At 40.5% G+C, this 21,727-nt stretch overlaps 1 protein-coding gene across 2 annotated transcripts; it reads right to left on the bottom strand.

Moving 5' to 3' along the window:
* Positions 1 to 212: 212 nt before the first annotated feature.
* gprc5ba (G protein-coupled receptor, class C, group 5, member Ba) lies at positions 213 to 19,940 on the bottom strand. Of its 2 annotated transcripts, XM_043229070.1 has the most exons (5): positions 19,564 to 19,938; positions 15,092 to 15,151; positions 9,634 to 10,651; positions 9,443 to 9,555; positions 213 to 4,013 (listed from the first exon to the last, which is right to left on the bottom strand). In XM_043229070.1, the coding sequence occupies exons 3-5, from the start codon at positions 10,649 to 10,651 to the stop codon at positions 3,969 to 3,971; spliced, it is 1,176 nt and encodes a 391-aa protein (XP_043085005.1). In that variant the 5' UTR covers positions 15,092 to 15,151; positions 19,564 to 19,938; the 3' UTR covers positions 213 to 3,968. The 2 variants fall into 2 exon arrangements, with proteins under 2 accessions (XP_043085005.1, XP_043085006.1); XM_043229071.1 differs by lacking the exon at positions 15,092 to 15,151 and having other exon boundaries at positions 19,564 to 19,940.
* Positions 19,941 to 21,727: the final 1,787 nt, after the last annotated feature.

Raw genomic sequence — 21,727 nt, 5'->3', positions numbered from 1 at the left:
CTCATGTCCAAGATGGATAGCTTTTATATATAAAGAGTTTCATATATAAACACAAACATCCATCCATGTATGAATTCATATAATAATGGGTCTAGACCTGTGGTCAAGATAAAGTTACATCTCATAATCATGGAAATTTATTAGTGAAAAGTTGGAGTCAAAAAAAAGAAGACTTACATTCATTTGAATACAAAAAGAGCAAACACGGTCACTGGTTGTTGAATTGTTTTATTCCATATATACTGTTTTTTGGGGAAATCGTTCTAAACATAGACATGCTGCATCACTGCACAGCTCCAGATGATCGAATCTGAGGGCAAAACAACCAAGAGGTGAACGATGTGAAGAACACAGAAACAAGGGAAATTCAGTAGTATGGAAGATTTCAGGAAACAGACGTTATGTGCATATCTCACTACTGTTTTTCTAACTTTATGAACATATGTAACCAACTGTCACACTGACATTGCCGTTTTCTTTATTTTCAGTCATGTGAAAATACAGTACACAGGTTATTTTCTGACTGTCATGTTAACCCTTACAAACGTGTCATGTGCGCATATTATATACACACACATATACAGGAGCTGACCAAACAACATAAACAACAAACAATATATTAATATAAAGGCTCTAATACACAACAGGACCTTTCCCTTCACACAGTACCTTCAGGAAGTCTCTTAATACCTGTGTAGTGGGACAGAAACAAGCCTTATGCAAACATAGGTACAAATATGTCATCAATACATTACAAGTGAGCTTCTCGTTGTACTCTAGGTTAATAGTTACCTTCAAATACTGTCTGTGCCATAAAAAACATGTTAGTGTTCAGGTAGGTAACTTTTAAACAGTGTAAATAAGTTATTTTCTCCCTACTGCTCCACCAGGACAGCAGTTGACATAAAAAAGTGACCACAGGAGAAGGACGTTCGTGGTAATGCGTGCTACAGCACCCCTTGCGACAGTTCTGAGAATGCAACATGTAAAGTACTTGCATTGCGTTACGAACTGCACTTCGATACAGCAAACGCAACAACGCAAAGCGTGCGCTCGCATAGCTGCGTGGAGTACAAATCCAACGCTAAGACCTTGAGAACCTGGGATGAGGGGACATCCTTATGGAAAAAACTGTCCAACTATCCCAGTTTGGAGCATAAACCTACATTTTAGGTAGCATTCACTTCAACTAGAAGCTAGTAGATCGCTTTAAAGGGGTCATGACACGGAATTCGATTTTTATATAAAAGAGTTTCACAACTCATTCTCATCTTCATGGACCACCCAGTAGCAATTTTGAGTGTGAATTGGACAAACGAATAAGAGTTGGAAATGAGAAATTTTGCTAGTTAGCATTTTGTTCCGATAAGCATTCTCAAACATATCTAGTGGATCCTCGAAATGCTCTCTGCTTGTAAATTTTCTCCTAATTAAATGTCATTAACATAAAACTTCACTAATCACCATAATGTAGAGCAGCGAGCTGCAAGAACAGCTTACATTATCAAAAACCTGCAATACTTGGACGTGGAAAAGTGCTTAGCGCCACGTCAGGGTCTGAGCAGACGTACACAGTTTTTACAAATACGAGTGCAGTCGTGGATTTAAGCGTATGCACACTCTACGATCAATGCGTTATAAATGAACGTAGACAGGCTGCTGTACTCATACTGTTCAATAGATTTTTTCCTCTAGAAGTCAACTCACAGTAAAGTAAACACACCTGAACCGGCTAATTGAGGTCTTCAGGATCATGTAGGTGTTTTGAGGGACAGTGGCTCTCCAGGAGCAGGACTGGACGATATATATTCGAATGGCTGCTGAAGAGATGCATCCATCGAGAGCATGCAAAGTTAGCCAAGGATACGAGCAAAATGAGCGTAGTATGTCATGACCTCTTTAAAGATCAATTTTCACAGTTCTTCTAACCACGTATTGCTTCGAAACTCGCATATTAAAGTGCTATTTGACTTTTAGAAATGTCTTACTGTTTCTTTTACCGTATTGTACTTCAAGCATTGTTTAATGTTTTTAGACTTTTGTTCTTTGGGTTAAATACACACATATTTCGGGTTTTGTCCGTAACTATTAGCTCTCACCCTGTGGTTGGTTATTGAGGGTTTAGGCTCGTTCAGATTTCTACAATAATACTGTAAGAACCCCAAGACCAAATCTATACTTGTCTACGGTGATCAGTAACTCTGGTGTGCAAAGGTGAACCACACATGGGGTTGGGTTCAGAAATCCATCGTTAATTGAATTAAACTGCGATTGATTGATGATGTGTAATTTACATCTTTGCATTCTCAGAGAATAACTGTTATTAACGTCGGCATATTATTTGCCTTTTGTATCTCGTACAACCAGGGGAGGAGGGTGGAATCGAACTCTAAATTGGAACGAGAAATCAACCAAATGTTCACACTTGGTTTCGGGAAAACAGCCTAATAGTGAACTGTAATATAGTATATATTTGTGTGTGATGTGGTTTAGGACTCTGCATGCATAACTATAAAGGAAATCATAGTTATTCTCTACACCCCCCCGTCCCTTTCAGATAGTTACAGCACAGTGTAAGGAGCAAACATCAACGACAAAAACACTTTCAGAACACATCGTCACTCTCATAGGGGGAAAAACAGACACCCGTCTAAAAAAATAAACCGACCAGACCCTCTTACCACAGTTCTCCGGTTTCTTACACCGTGGCCATCTACATACTGCAGTCGTCACTCTTTTTAGTGCCCAAAAATCACCCTCACAGCAAAATATACTTCATCTCTTTTTGTACATAAAATAAAAATATATGCGAATGAAGTAAAATTTAATACAACTCCAATTGTTTAATTCAAACTTCTGGATTACTTTACTGTTCTTTCCATTTTGAATCTTAAACTCTCTGGACCCCATTGACTAAACAATAATGTAGCCTGCTCGGGCTCTAATGTTAGTTAGATGAAAAAATGTTAACACGCAAACACAATGTATTAAAGTTAGCAAAACAAAATAAGCCTATCAACAGTGATAGTTATCAAGCACAGTAACTCGTGTGGGGAACATTTCTTCCCACATTGGGAGTTATCACTCCTAAAACTTACAGTGTGTATATGGCCATTTAAAACACGATGAGCAGACCTACCCCTCGTCCTCACTTCATCATCAGTTATTTCCACTGGGATCTGAAGTTTAACTGTTAAACAGAGCCGGGCTCAAAACTGATTCAATATTTCGCAGCTCCAGTGGCGAAATGCAAAAACAATTTGATGTATAAAAATACAGCCCATTTGCAATAAGATGTCGTATAGAATCAAGTGAGATTTGAGCTAAAAAGTCCATAGAAGAACGCTAAGGATTTGTCACAGCATGTTGCAAGGGGATCGGGGCTACAGTTGCACGCACGCCAGTCATTCACGCACCGACAACTCACGAAATAAAAAAATATTATGACCAGAAAAATCCAAGTACTGTATCCAGTTATCACAGAATGATCAAAATGTCCATGTTTTACTGCACAATCACTACCGCAGTACAGACGGATCCGTCGCTTCTTCATGTAACGTACCGGACTTCAGCGTGAATCTGAAGCCAGAGCGAGATAAATATTCAGGCGGATATCCGAAACAGCCATGAAATTAAAATACTGTTGGAATGAAAAGCTGATTTAATGTGTGAAACTGCATCAATACTTTTACCAGTACACTAACTCAAAATCACTACAGCTATTGATGGTGCGAAGAGTTGTCCGGGTTTAACATCCTTCTATCATGCTTGTCAAATTGCGCTCTCTCTCACTCACACACACACACACACACACACACATACACACCATCATCCGAGTCCTTTATTTTAGTCTCACTGGAGCACTGGCGGCTTTTAATGTTGTTCCTAACTGTAAGTCCGCATTCACTTCGGAGATTTTGTTTTCTTTTACAGTCCCACTTTTCCATTCACCCTTCTCCCAGACTCCTTTACCAAAGCTGCCTTCCTGTGTATGTGGGAGGTGCGGATGGAACCTGTGACAATAAGAAACAAAATGATCCAATTAGATGCAGGCAGGTTTACAGACAAGACATTTTCATACCTTACATGCACCTGACGAGAAACTTGAAATGTAGACTTTCAGCAGTCGGGCAGCAGTTCCCCATCAACAATATTTAATGACTCTTTAAAGATTTAGGTAAGAAATGGGTAGTATCGTCGCCATACCATGTCTCTCAGTTACAAGTTTAAGAAACTACTAGAGAACGTCTCATGAGGGTTCATACAGCAGATACTTGAAAGTTACCGCCTCCTCTACAGGATTTGGTATGTACCATCCCAAAAATACAGAGCACATCAGAGTGTTAACTAACTCTAGTGCAGTTTGTTGGAGTATCTCTCAATAATGTACTTCTGCCTGGCCCTGGCCTTGACCTTATCAATATCCTGTTAGGTGGCCTTATAAAGATTTCAAAAGGATGCATACAGCAATGTTTTACTGCATCTTGGCATGACAATTTCTTTGGCATTGTGACAATGATTTGACTAAAGCGGGTGAGGGAATTCATTGATCAGCTCTTCCTCTCTAGATAATCCTTTAAAGTCACTTCCTACAGAGGAAGAGCTGATCAATGTACCTAAAATGGCACAATAGATTCTAGCTCGGGCTCAGGCTTCATAAAATCACTGCAAACAGGGACAAAGTAATGGACACCTTCCCAAATAAAGACCTGGTTGAAGACATTTAATACTTCCCCCAATCGTTGCTATACTGGTACAAAAATACTGCCCAGAAGGCATTAGTGAGAATATCCCAATTCAGTTCACGTTTTGTTCTCATCAGATGTTGTCAGTGGTTAACTGTTTGATGCAATTATTTTAATCCAGTTAGCTGTGTTTGAATCTGTTTAGACTCATTCATTGCGAACTTTAAGTCTTTACACTACATGCCATTCTTACTTCTACAGCCAATTACAGAATTATCAATCCAATTTGTTTTTCCCAAAATGATTTTAATACAGTTGCCTCTGTGGTAGTTGGTAAAGTCCAGTTTAGCTTTTTAAATTAGATTGCTTCGTTCTCTTTACACAGAAATGTTGCTGTTGTTTGGATAAATGTTAATTCAGCTTTTGACAGGCTTTGGCTGCAGCGTTGCATTGTTGGCAGGTTTTGTTCTATTTATAGTTGGGTCAAGGCAGAGAAAACAATTTACTCCTCCCACCAAAGAGACATTTACTCTTCTCCATATTACATTAGTCAACCAAATGTTTACGGAAAATACCATTTGTGCACTGGAAATGGATCTGGCCAATAGTTTGTAAAATCAATGGTATGACCAAAAACTCGAATCTCATCTTTTTCAAATATAATTTCAAAGTGCCACTGTACAAACCTACAGTGCATGACACATTCTATAATACACTAACAAAAATGAATAAAAGCAAAATTATTCTTAGGAGTAGTAAATTAACTTTTTTAAAAATCTGGTTTAAAGATCCTTTTAACAATTTTAATGCACCAACCTGTGTAGATAAAAATGCCTTAAAAAGAATTCATAATTTAACCTCTTGTGTCAAACATAGTCACATAGTAGGTTCACAACAACTGTTAATGTATCTAAGCATTGCTTTTATAGGTTAATTTGACTGGGAATATAGTTGACAATTTCATTTCATGAATTGAGCCATGAATCAAACATGTTTGCATTTTGAACCATGTTCCCCTTTCAGTCAGTCACTTTCGACATTTAAACATTAAAACACTTAATTTAGAGGTCTCAGTTACAATAGGAGCCCCTCTCAGCACTGCAAGCAATGGCCAATGACAATTGGAGAGTAGAATGCACATGTCCATGGCTATGAAGAGTTTGCGGCTCTCATTTATTATGAGGCTCCTCTTGAATTCTACCCAGTCCTTTTCCTCTTTGCCAGCCCTCACAGAAGTCCTGCCTTTTACCTTTGAGTTCTTGGTCAAAGTTGCCAATCCATTCCATGAAGAACCCAGTGGTTCATTCTGACTTCCTAATGGGAATAAGGCCAATCACAGCATACAAAGATCACAGTCCTCTTGGCGAAGGATGTAATAGAACAGGCATTAACCAAGGTTGAAGCAAAACTCTGCAGCACAGTGACCTTCCATGATCAGGGTTACAAACCCCTGTAATAGAGCCTGTCCCTCAAACCGAGATGAAATTTGGGTTTTACAACCCTTATATCATTGTACCCAATAAGAGTGGTGGGTTACAAGCAATACTGGATCGGTGTGCATTAAATCGGCCTTCACAGGCTTGCATTTAGGATTTTGCACACACCTGCTTACATTCAAAATTGCACAAATCCCATAAAAAACACAAGTGCAAATACTAAATACACAAATCCATTTAAAGATTGTATTTACTCGTAAGCTAGAAAAAATAGTTTGTCACAGCGTGAACAAAGAGTGACTTGATTGCGGTGAGTCCTATATAATCCTATGACCTCTCGAGACAGCAGGAACTATGAAGGTCCTCCAATGGACACCTAATGATTTTCTCTGAAGGTCTGATACACTCTGAAGGTCTTTTTTATGTGCCATGGTGAAACTGGGAAACCACACAAGAAGGCAGTAAGTAAGAATACACAAGAAGGATACAAGAAGACTATGAGCAATACTATTCTTTCTGAGAACCCTCAAAAAGTAGAGTCTATGCTGTCCTTTGTTCACTATTTCAGTGGTGTTCCTGCCCCAGGTCAAGTCCATCTCAATGCAGACTCCCAGAAAACAGAACATTCTTTCATGCATTCAGTACCAAGACTGGTTTGCAGCAATCAACCTGAAGGATGGCTTTAGCTTTAACATTTCAGTCAGCAGGGGCTTAGGGCCAAATGGGAAAGAGCAAGATCTCCCTTATGCAGAGCATCTCTTTTCAGAGTATGGAGCTAGACTCATTCATCATGACAATACGTCTCATAAACAAGCATACCCAATCAGTGATGAACTGCCTGTATTAGTTTAGGGGGAATACAGCGGTTCTTCTGAAAAAGTTTTAGAGGCCATATGGAATCTTTTGTAATTGTATCAGACGAGACGACCCATCTACATACAATTAATGCTTCAGCACTGGCTGTACAATGAAGTCCCAAATTGACCTAGGCCTTTTTGACCTAGGTTAGACTTTAGTTTTCTAAGAGCTGGGTGTGCTCCTTGAGCAAGTGTTGAGACACACTGTAACAACAAATGCCTCCAGGACGGGCTGGGTCATTATATGCAACAGGCACACAGGTTCAGGCCTTTGGCTTTTTGCATGTTGCAACTCATTCACCATCTATCCCTTTGCAGTCAGATGTAGCTCAAATTGCTGCATGACGTTCATGTTTGGCAGGGGAGCTCAATTATGCAGCCTTTATACTTTCAAGCCTAACCTTCGACAAGACCTGGATCCTCTACCTCCAAGTGGTGATTGGGGCTCCTAAGTGAGATGGTTAACAAAGTGCAGCTTCTCTTAGTAGCGCCATTTTGACTGTCCCACATTTGATTTTCAAACCTGGTATCACTCTTGAAGGAGCCTCTCTTCTCTTTTTTCCAAGGCTTAGGTAGGCTGACATTAGCTAGTGTCACATCTTTAGATGTTCTGGCTAACTTGTTGTCTGCTTTAGAAGTCAATAGTAGTGAAAGCCCATCTCCAAACAGAGCTTAGCCCTAGTTGCCATTGCCTTGGCATACCAGACACGAGGGAAGGAGGTGAGAGCTCTCTCCACTTGTGTTGCCTCCTGAATGTCGGGTCATAGTGCCTTTTAAGCAGACATCTTCAGAGATGTGAGACACCTAATACCCTTGTGAGATTCTAAAATCTCTGTGTGTAACCAGTCTTCTAACATGTGCTGAGTATGAACAGGTAATTTAAAGGAGGACTGTCTCAGTGTCTTGCTTGTGGTGTCATTCCTCCAGCTAGATGCATTCTCCTTATTTTGTTCCAGTATGTTGCCCATCTGGTAAAACCTAGTCAAGTTCCTCTAGCAAAAGGTGGCATTCAAAGGAGTCTCTACATCAGTTCTGGCACACTTTCCATAGGGACCCCTAATGTCAGTGTTGAAGTAACTGACTAAATGTGAAGAACATGGATGAGTTATAAAACTTGCATTCTATGAATGAGGGAACAGAGATGTTATGTCGCTCATGCCACAACCCTGAACTTCGTGGAATGCCAGGATGCTTTCTCGGCTCCTCAGCACAGAGAGTGTATGTACAGGGAGGAGCTCGGCATGCAAATTGTCATTCGCCATTTCTTGTAGTGCTCAGAGGTGATTGGGGCTCATAAGTGAGACGGCTAATGTCAGCCTACCTAAGCCTTGGAAAAAAGAGAACAGAGGCTCCTCCAGGAGCGATACCTGGATTGAAAATCAAATGTGGGACAGCCAAAATGGTGCTACTAAGAGAAGCTCCACTTGGTTTTCCTGTTGCATTCCTGTTTTTAGATTCAAACAACCTGAGATGTGCACTGCCTGTTGCAATACACACTCGCTCTACACCCCAAGCAAAAAGTTCACAATGGAGGCAGACTAGGGTACAACCACAGCATTATAGTTGTTTGAACCATAAAAAAAATGCAAATTTTAACTGTTGACATCTGAAACGCAGCAGCACCCGTTGAAACAGAATCAGCTATCTAGTGACCTGTCACATGGTCCAAATGTTTTGAAGACCAAAACACCAAATCAGTTGCATCTAACAGCAGGCGGAAACATAAAAAAGTGATTTGCATTGCAAGCTTCCAGACTTGAACACAACTTCCCACTTAGAAACAGACTGCACTTAGAAACAGACTGCACCCATGTACAACATGAAAAAAACTGTGCTCACTCTATATAACAGCTTTCCTGTGCATGTCCAAGAACTTCTGTTTTGAAGACAAAGAATGACACACTGACAAAAAGCCATTGTGTTCAAACTTGAGCAAAGACAAACTCTAGATATTGTGTTTCATTGACTCAGATTAAGTAAATTATCAAACGATAAGCCAATAAGTTTCTGAAAAAGAGGTAAACCAGAGAGATAAAGCATCCTTCTGAAGAACAAACTGGAATATCTGGCTGGTGTTGGCACAGGAACATTCATTTGAGTTACATGTAACTGAAATTTGAAGAGCTACAACCCAATTATTTATGTGTAAAGTATAGTCACATATCAAAATATATGTGGAGTCCATGATATTTTTCACTCCAGAGGGTTATACTGTAAGACCTGTTGCTTAAATTAACAAAGCTGATGTCTGAAAGGTTTGTGATGAGTCAGGTTTATGATAAAACCAATACATAGATTAACCTATTTGTTCAGTCCTAGTCCCAATAGACAGAAAAAAATAAATCTCTAATATGCTGTTTTGACAAGGGTTGTTTCAATCTTTAGTCAATCACTTTACTGAAACTTGTCAGTTGTAATAAACTAAAAATAAGGTTTCTACATATATATATAGTTATGTACTCACTGCTCCTCCATTTAGTATCATGGTCATCTCAGTCGGTTGGTAGACGTTACTTCTGAAGGGTGCACTGGGTCTGGCTCCTGTGTTGCCGTTATGATGGCTACCACTTCTCAATCCTACAACAACAGAGTATGGATGTTAGGATCTACTTAATGTATATTAAATTATATATTCATCTTTGTGCCTAGTTGTACCTGCAGCATTTTCATCAAACGCATATCCCTGGTTCTCCACAAACTGCCTGTGTGAAAGTGGGATGTCCTCATCAAGGCTGGCCTCTCTCATGCGTGAAGAATTCTGAGATGTGTCAAAATAGTCTGGAGCTGAAGGCTGAGGTGGTGCTTGAAGACAGGCATGGGCTTCAGGAGCAGCATGGCACAGCAATAACAACCAACCCTGTGCTACCAGGGCCACAGCCAATGCTGGATCATCCCAGTCCGGAGACTTTCCAAGTACTTTATTTCCATAGACGTAGAAACCAACCCAAGCCACCCACAGGAGAATGGACAGCAAGCAGGAGACTAGAAGCCACACAACATTACAGTGCCATTGTCGTGCCTTCCCACACAACGCTAATGTTGCAGTTACTAGGGCAGACAGCAGGAGCGCAACCACATAGGCACAAGCTAGTGCAAAGTCCAGTTGCTGATACTCGCAAGCCGGGTTACCCTCCCGCAGCACTGTTAAAAGAAGCCACTCTGCAGCAATAATACCTTGTACTGCCGTTAACCCTAGAGCGAGTCCAACGAGGGCACACCCACCTGGGCTACGAGATTCACTTGCAAGCCTGCGAAGTCTCAAGCCCTGTGCTAACATGCAGGCAAAGCAGAGTGAGAAAAACAAACCCCAGAGGGCACGTCGTACCACACAAATGCTGTCGTTATGCTCAATAAGGTATGCAAAGCTAAGCCCAAACAGCCCAATAATGCCCATTAACAGTAAGAGAATCGGTCCGATGCCACTTCGCTTTGGTGCCTCAGTCACAGAGTGCAGGCGACACAATAACACTAGCAACAGTAAAATGGCAGCTAACACACCAGCCGCTGCTACCACCTCCACCACCACGCCCCATATAGCATCCAGGTCACATAAGAGAGTGTATGGTCTTGGAGGTCCAAATCTGCAGCCAAATGGGACTGTCGGCTTCTCATCTTGAGACCAACTCACACCCAGCCCAGTGAGCAGCAGGAACATGACATGAATTAATGACATCTGAGAAAGAGAGAAAACGAGAATGAGTTAGTCTTAGACTTTGTACAATTTGGTTTAATGGGTGTGTTCACACTTGTCATGTTTGGTTCGATGTTGCCGTACAAACCCTGGTGCACAACAAACAAGTGGACTGAGACCGCTAGAAGATGGGACAAAATATATTCTTCATTCAACCCAACCAAATCAGGTTGTGAATGTATCTTAATGTTCCATGGGTTCGCCAGTGGAAACACTAAGTGGACCAGGACCAAATGTATCATTTTCCTCTTTGGTCCAGACCAAATTAACCAAACGAACTACAAATGTGAACACACCCTAGTGATAGGTTTTCATAATACACTTTTTGCATCACCTAGTTTCTCAAACTGTTTGAAATGATTCATTCTAAAGACATCCTTTCTGTAAGCCCACTCTGCTATGATTCATCAGATAGCTTGGTTGTGATTGGTCTATTGCTGTGGTAAATGTATTATATCCAACAATGCAAATCTGCTTTCGTACTGCAGAAAATAGCATCACCACAAAAACCATAAAGTTTTTGAAGGCAGACAAAGTAAACATTGTTCGCAGGAAGTCAATGAAGACGTAAGTGGAAATGACATTACAGACGACTACAGTATAAACTTTCTTTTAGGAGACATTAACTATTTGTCGTGCACATTGATCTGTAAACTTTCCAGAACTTTTTTATTCATAAACACCTATATTACACATTGCATGAAAGGTTATATAAAACAAATTTAGCCAACTCTCAAGGTCATTTTTAATGGATGTATGAAGCCATTTAGGTCTTAATCCACAATAAGCTCTTAAGGGAAATACAATTTTTATACCCCAAGGAAAAATATAGGCTACATAAGCCTTCTGTCATTTTTATTATATTTTGTTTATTATAATATTTAATTTGTCAGTTATTCGTGCATGGTCTCTTACAAAAAAAATTATTTTCCATAAAGCAGCCTGAGAAATGCCAATGATTCACATTTGTTGTTAATAACAGCTGAGTTTATGTTCTAAAGGGGTGCTTCACGGTGTTTAGCTCCATCTCTGAAAATACTAACAATAATTAAATCCAAGATTAGGAATACACTATTAATAAAATGTAATATATACATGCCTACATATCTATCACAAATTAGATGTTATTTTTAATTTAACATTGAAATAATATTTTATATTTGAATCACTAGTTAAACGACTATGATCACAAACATGGCACAGAGGTATGTATAAGTACTTTAAAGTCCATGTCGTGTGTTTGGATTCAGTTCAGTGTTTGAATCTGGATACTGGTGTTTTGTCTTTTGTGGTGAGGGCATGGTGGGGGTTCTTTAACACAGTTTCACGTCCTTTCACATCCCTGTTGTGTTTTGTTTGAGCAACAGGGCCCTTTGTCCTCGTTTCACTGACCATGTGCTGTTGTCATATGTTCATTGTGTTACGTCTAGTCTTGTGCGTTTTGTTGAACACATGGCTTGGATTTTTTTTAGGTTTAACTATAGCATAGGGTGAAAGAAAATAAAATATTTTAAAGCGGTTTTTAAGTCAAAACGTCTAATCAAATGATTAATAGACTGGTTATTTAGTCAGGTAAATTATAGATAAATTCTGCTCACATCATTAATGTGCAATATTTGCTAATATTTATAATTCGGCATGCGTCAGTAATTCATAGAGTCTATGCTAGCAGCATATAAAGAAATGACACAGCCTGCACTAAAAAGGGTTAGTCTTGTATTAAACACCCAGGCTGAATGGGCCCCATTCCAGTCATGCTTATCACCTCATTAATGTGCCAGCGGCTTGGACAAAGAGGTGATGATGAAGAAGCAGGTGGGGAGCTGTTTAGGTGCAGGCAGTCTTGCACTGACAAATGTATCTGAAGACAAGTACAAATGAGTTGCTTTGGCAACTTCTAATATGTGAAAAGATTGTGGAAAATTAGATTTCTCAATTCACGACCCCCTCTAGATAAGATGTTATACTCCAAACATACTTTTATATTTTCTTTAGGTGACTGTATGCACATACTACTACAGTAAACTACATGTATTTACTTTGTATACTAAAAATGGGGCCAGTTTAGTTTCAAATAGTATTGAAACAGTACAGATACTGAGCTTCTAGTTTGTTGTGCTTTGAATGGCAAACAAATCAAATGGCTAACAACTACTTAAATGACAGTGTGGTCAATACGTATCTTACACCCGTCTGGGAACTATCCTATTTCTATGAAAACATCAGCAAATTTGTTCACAAAGGTCTTGATTTTGCTCAAAGTCTTGATTTGATCCATGCCAAGGCAAGCCTTCAGTCCTAGTATTGAGTGTTTGCGATGTAGGATTCTAGCATGGCTTTGATCCCTGTATTTACATTGGAGCTGGATGTTGCATGATACGGTTAACCGCTTCCTGATAACATTGTGTTATTTGTTTTAAAAGACTGAGATGATGATATTTTGAATCTTGTTTTCTGGAATGATACTGACTTCTGCCCTGCGTCTAGTCTAAATCTTATTAAGCGTTCCACAAAAGCTTGTTCATTTACCACGTTGCTGTGATCTTTTGGTACTGCGTCAGTGAAGAGTTCCTGGGGGTTTCCGAGATCGTAGTCAGTCCTGTTATGCATGCATGACGTGCATGCATGCCTCTGTTTCTACAGTTGTTGTAATCCACAAGCCATGGCAAAATGGTTCGGTTTGCTACACTTCCTATACTGCTTCCCCACGGCTGAGCATTTATCCATGTCTCTGTGCACCTGCATGTAGAGCTTGCACGTTGTGGGCAACATGGCGAATGTAGTATGTCCTGCACACATTTCTACTGTATAGAACATACTATTATTATTATTATTATCTTCTTAAAAAGTATGTACTTAATAGAGTACTCAATTTCAGACGCAGCCTTTGTGACCCTTCTTCACAGGGGGTGTCCACTCCTGCTCCTGAGGGGCCAACATTAGACAGATTTCAGCTCCAACCGAGTCTAAACGTTTCTAGCGAGTCTGAAGACCTTGATTACTTTGGTTCAGGTGAGCTTTATGGTTGGAGCTAAATTCTCCGGAACGGTGGTCCTCTAGAAACAGGTTTGGACAGATATTTTTTTTCCACTACAAGGAATTCACCAGCATTACATCTACTTAAAGCTTACGTCTCTTTTTATTTATGTATTAGACTCACATAGTCTTTGCAAAGACTTTAATAAACTACAGCTTTGTAGCACTGTATATATTTCTAATCAATTATAGTCAGTTTATTATCCATTATAGTTAATTATATCAGCTGCCAGAACTAACTGCTGCAGAATTAATATTGCAATCTTCATCCAGCAAACGGATGCATGAAGTTTATTGAACTAATCTATGGTATCACATGCACATGTGAAGCGGTTCCAGTTAAAACATCTTATTAAATGGGCTCACAATCGATCGTCCTGTACATGCATAGCCACGTTTCCATTACAGGTTTAAGCAATACTTTGGTGATATTTTATAAATGTTGATAAAAAAAGTTACCCAATGTCATGCAAGTACATGATCATGACTTTTTACATACGCCATGTGACCTCTAACTGCGGAAAACTCACTTCGACTCTTTTTCGAATTGCCACCTCATGCGAGCGTCTTCACTTTTCCGCAACGTATGGGAGTTTTAGCTAAATTAGGCGTATTTTCAATTCGCGGTTTTTATTTGAGCAATTCGAAGGGTAACGGAAATGCGGCTATTGAGCGTGCGTCCAAGTGAAGTTTAGCCGCAAGTCCTGAGAGCTTCGTCTGTAGTTAGAGATGCTCAAGAAAGAGAGATTATGATGAGGTTGCGATGATGAAGATCTTCCAACATCTTTATTCGACTCTCGCTCTCCTGGGCAAAATGTTGCTGGGACTAACCAGTGGCCAACACAGTGGACTTTAACTTACACAGAGTTCATAGCTGTCGAAACTAGCTTGTCAGATACGAAGCTGTACGTTTGAGCCAGTCTCTCCTTCACTACAGCTCATGGCTTGCTGGCAGATTTAAGTGCCACTAAACTGTGATTAGCGTGACGTGTTCTAATGAAGTCATGATGATGTGGTATAGCCCGATATTCGTGAAATTAAAAGAGGATCATTACACGCAGATTGGGTTACATTAATTAACGATTGAGTCATTAAATATGCATTGCACATGTGGATTATGACACCAGATGGTTCAAAAAATGGCACTACAGTTTACTTCACAGCTAGAGTAATTTGATCGAATACGTCTATAATTAAAAAATACCTTTCGAGAATAGTATTCATTTAACTGATTATTCACTATATGAATTAATACGTTTTTGTTCTTGTTGAAAGGTTCACTCTTTCTAAAGTGATCTTGTGTGCATGTGTACAAGAAATAACTTTAGCATAATGCGCTTCATGGGTTCATTTGAACTAAGACAGAATATAATTGTAGCACCTTACCTTAGTATAAGATATAATCAGTGGTAGTTGCCTTGAAAATGATGGTCTAAGAGATGGACCCTGTACAGACAATAAAAGGTATATTAGTATTCCCATATCTCATGTTACAAACACGTGAACGGGACTTACAAACCATGTGTTTTACGGTATCGGTTGTCTATTACTGTTAGCATTGGAATGGAGAGTATTTGTGTGTTGATGCTATGTTTGTGTGAGACGGCTCAAACGCCGATTATTTATAGTGCACACATGCTCAGTGTTTTATTAATAACCTGTAACAATATACAGCAGTGGGCAAAGGCAAACGTCTTTTTAGAATGACCGACTTTCTAAATAGACCTCCATGAAAAACCTTACTTATAATGTGTTTAAAGAGACAGAATAAATTATACCGAATAATAATACGGTTCCCGGTCGATGATATTTATTAAGTAATTATTAAGTACCATTTAAAGAGACTGCTGTTGTTACAGTAAAAGAAAACCTTGTGTACTTATTGTATTGCTTTTAAAGTTCTCCTTTATAAGGTAAAAACACTACATTTTCACAGCGCCCCTAAACATTTTTCAACCGAAGAGCACGTGCGCTCATCCTGATAAAAGTAGAATCCCTTTCGAATTAGAGATTCTGACGGACACGGCTCCTGGGACTCTTTACGCAATTATGCTGGCCTTTCCTTAAAGGGACGGTTGTCAAAAGGCACGCATGACCACTTTAAAATGTCTTCGTGATTTAAAACAACAATAACAAACTAGTGGCCTTGCATCAAAAGCAAATGGAGCCCATTTCAATCACTACACTGGATACACTCAATGGATGCCAGTTGAATTTCTTTCAAATTCACGTTGCAAAGAAACATTTGTTGAAAGAGCCAGCTGTACTGGACCTGACAGTAGCCACATCACAAATCTTAACTGTTTTATAATGCTCTGTCTGTACGGATGTTTTTTGCGCAACACATGCAAAAGCGAGGGGGTGTTATTTCTATCTCCCTTGCGGTGGCATTAGCTAGCTATAACAGTGTTGTTAAATTAAAAAATTATGAGTTATCATCCATAGATGTGTCAATTTTGAACAAAGTTGTTTTTGGAGAATTTACACCAGCTACGCTTCCAATGTGTTATTCCTTTTAATAGCGATCTTTATAATCAGTAAATGTTTGATGACTTATTTAATCTAGTTCAAGCTTCTTTTCTCTTTTTTTAAAGGTCAGCTGATCTTAAAAAAGCCAACTAAACTATCATTAAAACAACTAAGCAGCAGTCGATCCGTTTCCAAGCAGAATCTTGCATCTCGCTGCGTGCTTTAAAAGAAGATCTGACCACAACGAGAGCAAACGGCTTTAAAGTTGAACTCTGCAGAGTTTTTCCTTTTTTTTTCATGTCATTCCACCGTGTGGGAAAAAAGGGAAAAGCTGATGTCATGAGTAATTGTGCAGTGATTGCCATGGTAACAGTAAGAGGCAGAAAGAGATGTGGGGGGTGTTCGCCCATCCTCGGCTCTTCAAACACAGAGCTGCGCAGCCAATGCTTCGTGTTTTCACCACTTCTGACACGCAGCGAGGTTACAAGCGTTCAGACAAGGCAAGCAGCTAGTGCTGCAGCCAAAAAAGCATGTTACAGTACAATAAAAAGAAAAACACCTTGCATTTCAGAGGTAAAAAGGAGCCTCCTGCAGCGAGGCCCATCACATTTTATTAATTGCTTGTTACTATTTTCACAGCGTAGCGTCCTGGCAGCCCCGCGCACACACATTTATTCACCCGTGGCCGTCATAAATATATAAGGCATGCCCAGAGAAACAGAGAAAGAGCTGCGTTCAGCTGCACCCCGGTGTAACGGCAGATACGGCGCTCGTGAAGGAAATGGCGTGATTCGGGGAGCGTGGACGTGCGCCCAGCCCTCTCCCCCATCCAGTCTGCTCCCACTCTTTTGTGCTGCTTTCCACGATGGCTCTTACATAACAAGGATCCAGCTCTCACCAGTTCTACTGCACGCCTGGCTCCGAGGCTTCACCGAGCCTGCGCCTCTGCGACGACCGACAAAACTGGCCTGACATATCGATTGAGAAACGTCAATTATTACGAGATCCGAGCAGCTTAAAATGCACAGAATTATTCCTGGTGAGGTGCGAAAACATCGACTTCGATCGAGAATGAATCTGGCCATTGTTTAAAGTCACTGCTTGATTATGACCCAACTGAAACACCGTGAGCGGCTTATTTGATTTAAACTAGATTTAGAGAAAAACGCCAACGATGAATTCAGGCAGTAGGTGGCGCTTATAGATCGCATCGATACAGTGTTTCCCAAAGCAGGTCTACATGGGTCAACTTTTCTGAAGACAGTTCCCTTCGTATAAACCCCACCTCTGATTCTTTCCTCTGATACGTCGTGAATAGTAATGCTGCTTTTTCTCAGCTAACTTCCCGTGTACACAGTTCTTCAGGTTTCCACTCAAATTACATTTTCGGAAATCGTTGCGCTGCAAATTCGAAACCTTTAGTTACTACTAATTTGACTTTGCCCTATTAAAGCAACTCCTTTATTTTAAGGCCCAATTCTCGCTATTAACAAACCATCCATTACGACTTTTTACCCATTAACTCGCTGCTTATTAATAGTTAGTAAGGTATTTATTAGGTTTAGGGATTGGGGAATACGGTTATGCAGAATACAGGCTTTATGTTATATTAATAAACAACTAGTTAACAGTGAGAATCGGTCACTATACTAATGTTACCAAGTCAAACTAAAATAAGCAAGCTATTTTAGCAAGTCAGTTTTTCAAAACTGAGCAGGAATAAGTTGGCCCTGTCAAAGCTTCCTTTAGACCTGTTTCAGACAATGGAGACATGCTAAATGTCCAGGGCCAGAGGAAAGTGTTGGGAAGCAATGATCTAAACCGACGGGCTGATTTCAGTTTGGGCGTCAAAAACCTGCAATGGTTTTCTATTGCTCGTGTGCACGTCACATCAATAGTATTGTCACCCTGTGAATCAATTAACCTTGTGAGTTGAGCCCAGTTTCCACCCCACGCTCGTATTGACTTTCACTGAAGTACTGGCCAAATCAGCAACCGGAGTGACCAGTAATGCTGCAAAGATAAGAATGGGAGCAACTACCAATGGGAGTGAAGTCACTGGAGTCATGGACAACTACGCAACTCTTTGGACTTAAAGGAACACTCCACTTTTTTTGGAAAGACGCTCATTCTCCAACTCCCCCAAGTTGAGTTTTACCGTTTTTGAATCCGTCCAGCCGATCTCCGGGTCTGGTGATAATACTTTTAGCATAGCTTAGCATAGATCATTGAATCCGATTAGACCAGTAGCATCGCGTTCAAAAAACCTGTGGAAAATAGTCCCCTTGTAAGACGAATGAGAGTATAGTTCCTAATCGTAACTTTTCAATTTCCGCGGAACAAGAAAATATCGAAACTCTTCTTTTTTGAACGCGATGCTACTGGTCTAATCGGATTCAATGATCTACGCTAAGCTATGCTAAAAGTGCCATCGGCAGACCCGGAGATCGGCTGAATGGATACAAAAAACGGTAAAACTCAGCTTACTAGCCCCCGGGGGAATCGGACAATGAGCCCATTTCCAGAAAGTTAACAATTTAACAATTAGCGTTGAGATATGTTGATTTTGCGATGAGCATTAATAGTCTAATACTGAAGCGAGTTCCAAAGTTTGTCTAGATGAAGACTGTAATAGTATGTGAATGATAGTTGTGTGAGTTTTAAACTGCGATAGATAAAGAATGGCATAATGAACAAATGCTATTTTTTTCATACACGGTTTAATTTTTTTTCTTTCTGGTCATTACAGACGATATATAAAACCAGCCTACGTCACTTCTTATTTAGTAAAAATTCTACATTTAGTATACATGTTAAAAGTGAGGCAGCTGAAGGGTGTTGTTGTAGTTGTTGTAGTTTGGGCTCCCAGACCCCAGCACACAGATAACTCCATCCCTTCCTCCAGCTCTTGAAGACTCGACCCTGAGACGCTCGAAACATGGCTGATCGAAAGAAGCGCTTGACGATCAAACCAAAACCCGTGAGAAATCAAACAAGCTTGCGGGGATTCTCCTCCCGTCAATTAAACGTGCCGCTGCTTTCGATGCAGTGCAATTAAACACTAACAGTATTCAAAAACGAACTGGCCGAGATTTCAGACCGTTTTTCTCCCTTTAAAGAACGTCGAATATTGCATTAATGCTTTTTGCGTACATTATTCATCAATTGCAGAGAACTAAAATCATTATAATATTAATATCGCGTCACTAACAATTTCCTGTGTGTTGACTGAAAATTAATTTGCTCGCATTTACATAACCCACCTATAACAAGGCGTCCAGTGAATGCATTTCTCCCATATAAACAGAGAGAGAGAGAGAGAGAGAGAGAGAGAGAGAGACATCTGATGACAGCTGGCAGAAAACGGCGGACCTGACCCGAGCACGTACCTTTATCGATTAAAGCCTCGACGCTCGCGTGAGAAACCTCACATTTCTGCTCCCGCGAAGGCTTCTTTTAAAGACGGCTCTCCGGTTCCCTCCCTTGGTGTTATTCGTGCGGTCGGGAGTCGCCGAACGAGGCCAAACGCCAACAATAAAAAGCGCCGAGGACCGAAGGAAACAGCCCCGTGACAAAATGCGGCTTCCCTCTCGTCGCGCGGCGTCCTTCGTCTCTCACGCGTTTGCCGCAGAAGCTCGCTCTTCGTTCGCGGGTGAACGTCGCGCCGCGTTCCCTCTGGCGTTCCGCGCGCGCTCTCAGCTGTTCGGTTCGATCCATCAGCGCTCCTGAAGCCCCGCCCCCCCGCGGTCGGTCACCGGAGCGAGCCATGTACGGGACCCCCCCTCACCCCATTGTCTGCCTCCACGAGGCTTTCATCTCTTAAAACATGCTGTATTTAACAGGGCGAGCACTCTGTAGGAGATAAAGACACGTGCGCGATTATACACAGCAGATTGTGGGTCGCGATTAAACCGCTGCAAATTTGACTTTGTTTTTGCGGACAACAGGGTGCATTTACTTTTGGCAGAGTCCTCGCACAGCTCAGCCGGAGGGTCTGAAGTCTCTGGGCTGTGTTTGTAGCAGCAGCCCAAAACACCTTGCATGGGTCAACTTATTTTAAGGCAAAAAATCATTAGGATATCGAGTAAAGATCATGTTCTATGGAGATACTTTGTAAACGTCCCACCATAAACATATTTTGTTAGCAATATGCATTGCTGAGAACTTTAAAGGTGTTTTTTCTCAGTATCGATTCCAGATTTTAAAATGTTTGTATATCGGCCACATATTGTCTTGCATCCCGAGAAACCATACATCAACGGAAAGCTTTCAGAAGATGCATGGATCTTAATTTCGAGCAATTGAAATCAACGGTACAGTAACGATATCATGAAGAGTCTGTGTTGTAACAAAGAAAAATGTTTCAAAAACGTTTTCATTTTTCCTAAAAGATAGGAGCATAACTCATTCCAACATGTTTTGATATAAACATATTTCCAAATCTGTTACAAAAAGAGCATTTTTAAAAATTAGTTTTAACACTAATGTTGCCAAATATAGTAAAAATTGCATGAAAGTAGTAGACCTTAGTCAGGGTAGTGACATATTAAAACTTATAAAAACACACTGAAAGTTCAAACAACAAAACCTCCTATTAATCTATAAATAGCTAATATTAAAATAATAATAATGGGTACATGGACAGTTTTGCCCTGATTTTTAATTGCTAGAAGCATGATGGTGGCTGAACAAACGCAGGGTTACAGGATTAGTTTGGACTTGTCCGGCTTCGTCTTCAACGTTCTCTGTCAAGTCAGGCTCTGATCAGAGTTTGTGGAGCACATGTCTCTGATGACCAGCCAATCACCAGCCTTGATGAAGGGCTGAGAGGTTATGAAGGATTTAAATGCATTTAGACCTCGATGGATCCAGAAGGTCCCGCTCAGGAGCTCCAGGACAGGAACGTTTAGATCTTCCTCCAGCAGTCGAGGGGATCCGGTTAGCGCTAACGATAGCTCCACAGGCTCTCAGAAAGTCCCGGAGGACGATCGACGGCCAGCATTGATTTTAATGGCTCATTCAATTCGGCCCTGTGCGATGAAATGAGGCCGCTGTCCAGACAATGTGTTTGGATCTAAAAACTCACACGTGCGGTCGCTGAGGTTATTCTGTACCACTGCATAATAAATGATGCTCTCCCCTGAAGATGCAGCACTAGCACCTCACTGAATCTGTCAGCATCCTCATTAAATACACCTCATAACGTGTTGTTAATTTATTAGACCAACATCTGAGGTGGACCTCGTAAAGATCGATGTTCTGACTGACGTTCAACATTTCTTGGACGTTAAAGGCGATACAGTAACACTTGTTAACTACTGTATAAACTAAACCGTTTCCCTCAGTCCGCTGCTTATTAATAGTTAGTAGGGTAGTTAAGGTATTGGGATGTAGAATAAGGTGTTAATATGTGCTTAATTACTGCTAATGTTCCAGTAGTATGCATGCTAATAAGCAACTCATAGGTGTAAGCATAAAATAAAAGTGTTTAAACTTTGGATGTAAAACCAGCAGTTATTGCTAGGCATTGACATCGAGGAAAACCGTACGCCT

The sequence above is a fragment of the Puntigrus tetrazona genome, unplaced genomic scaffold, assembly GCF_018831695.1.
Source record: "Puntigrus tetrazona isolate hp1 unplaced genomic scaffold, ASM1883169v1 S000000001, whole genome shotgun sequence".
Lineage (NCBI taxonomy): Eukaryota > Metazoa > Chordata > Actinopteri > Cypriniformes > Cyprinidae > Puntigrus > Puntigrus tetrazona.
This window is presented reverse-complemented; position numbering and strand designations above follow the sequence as displayed.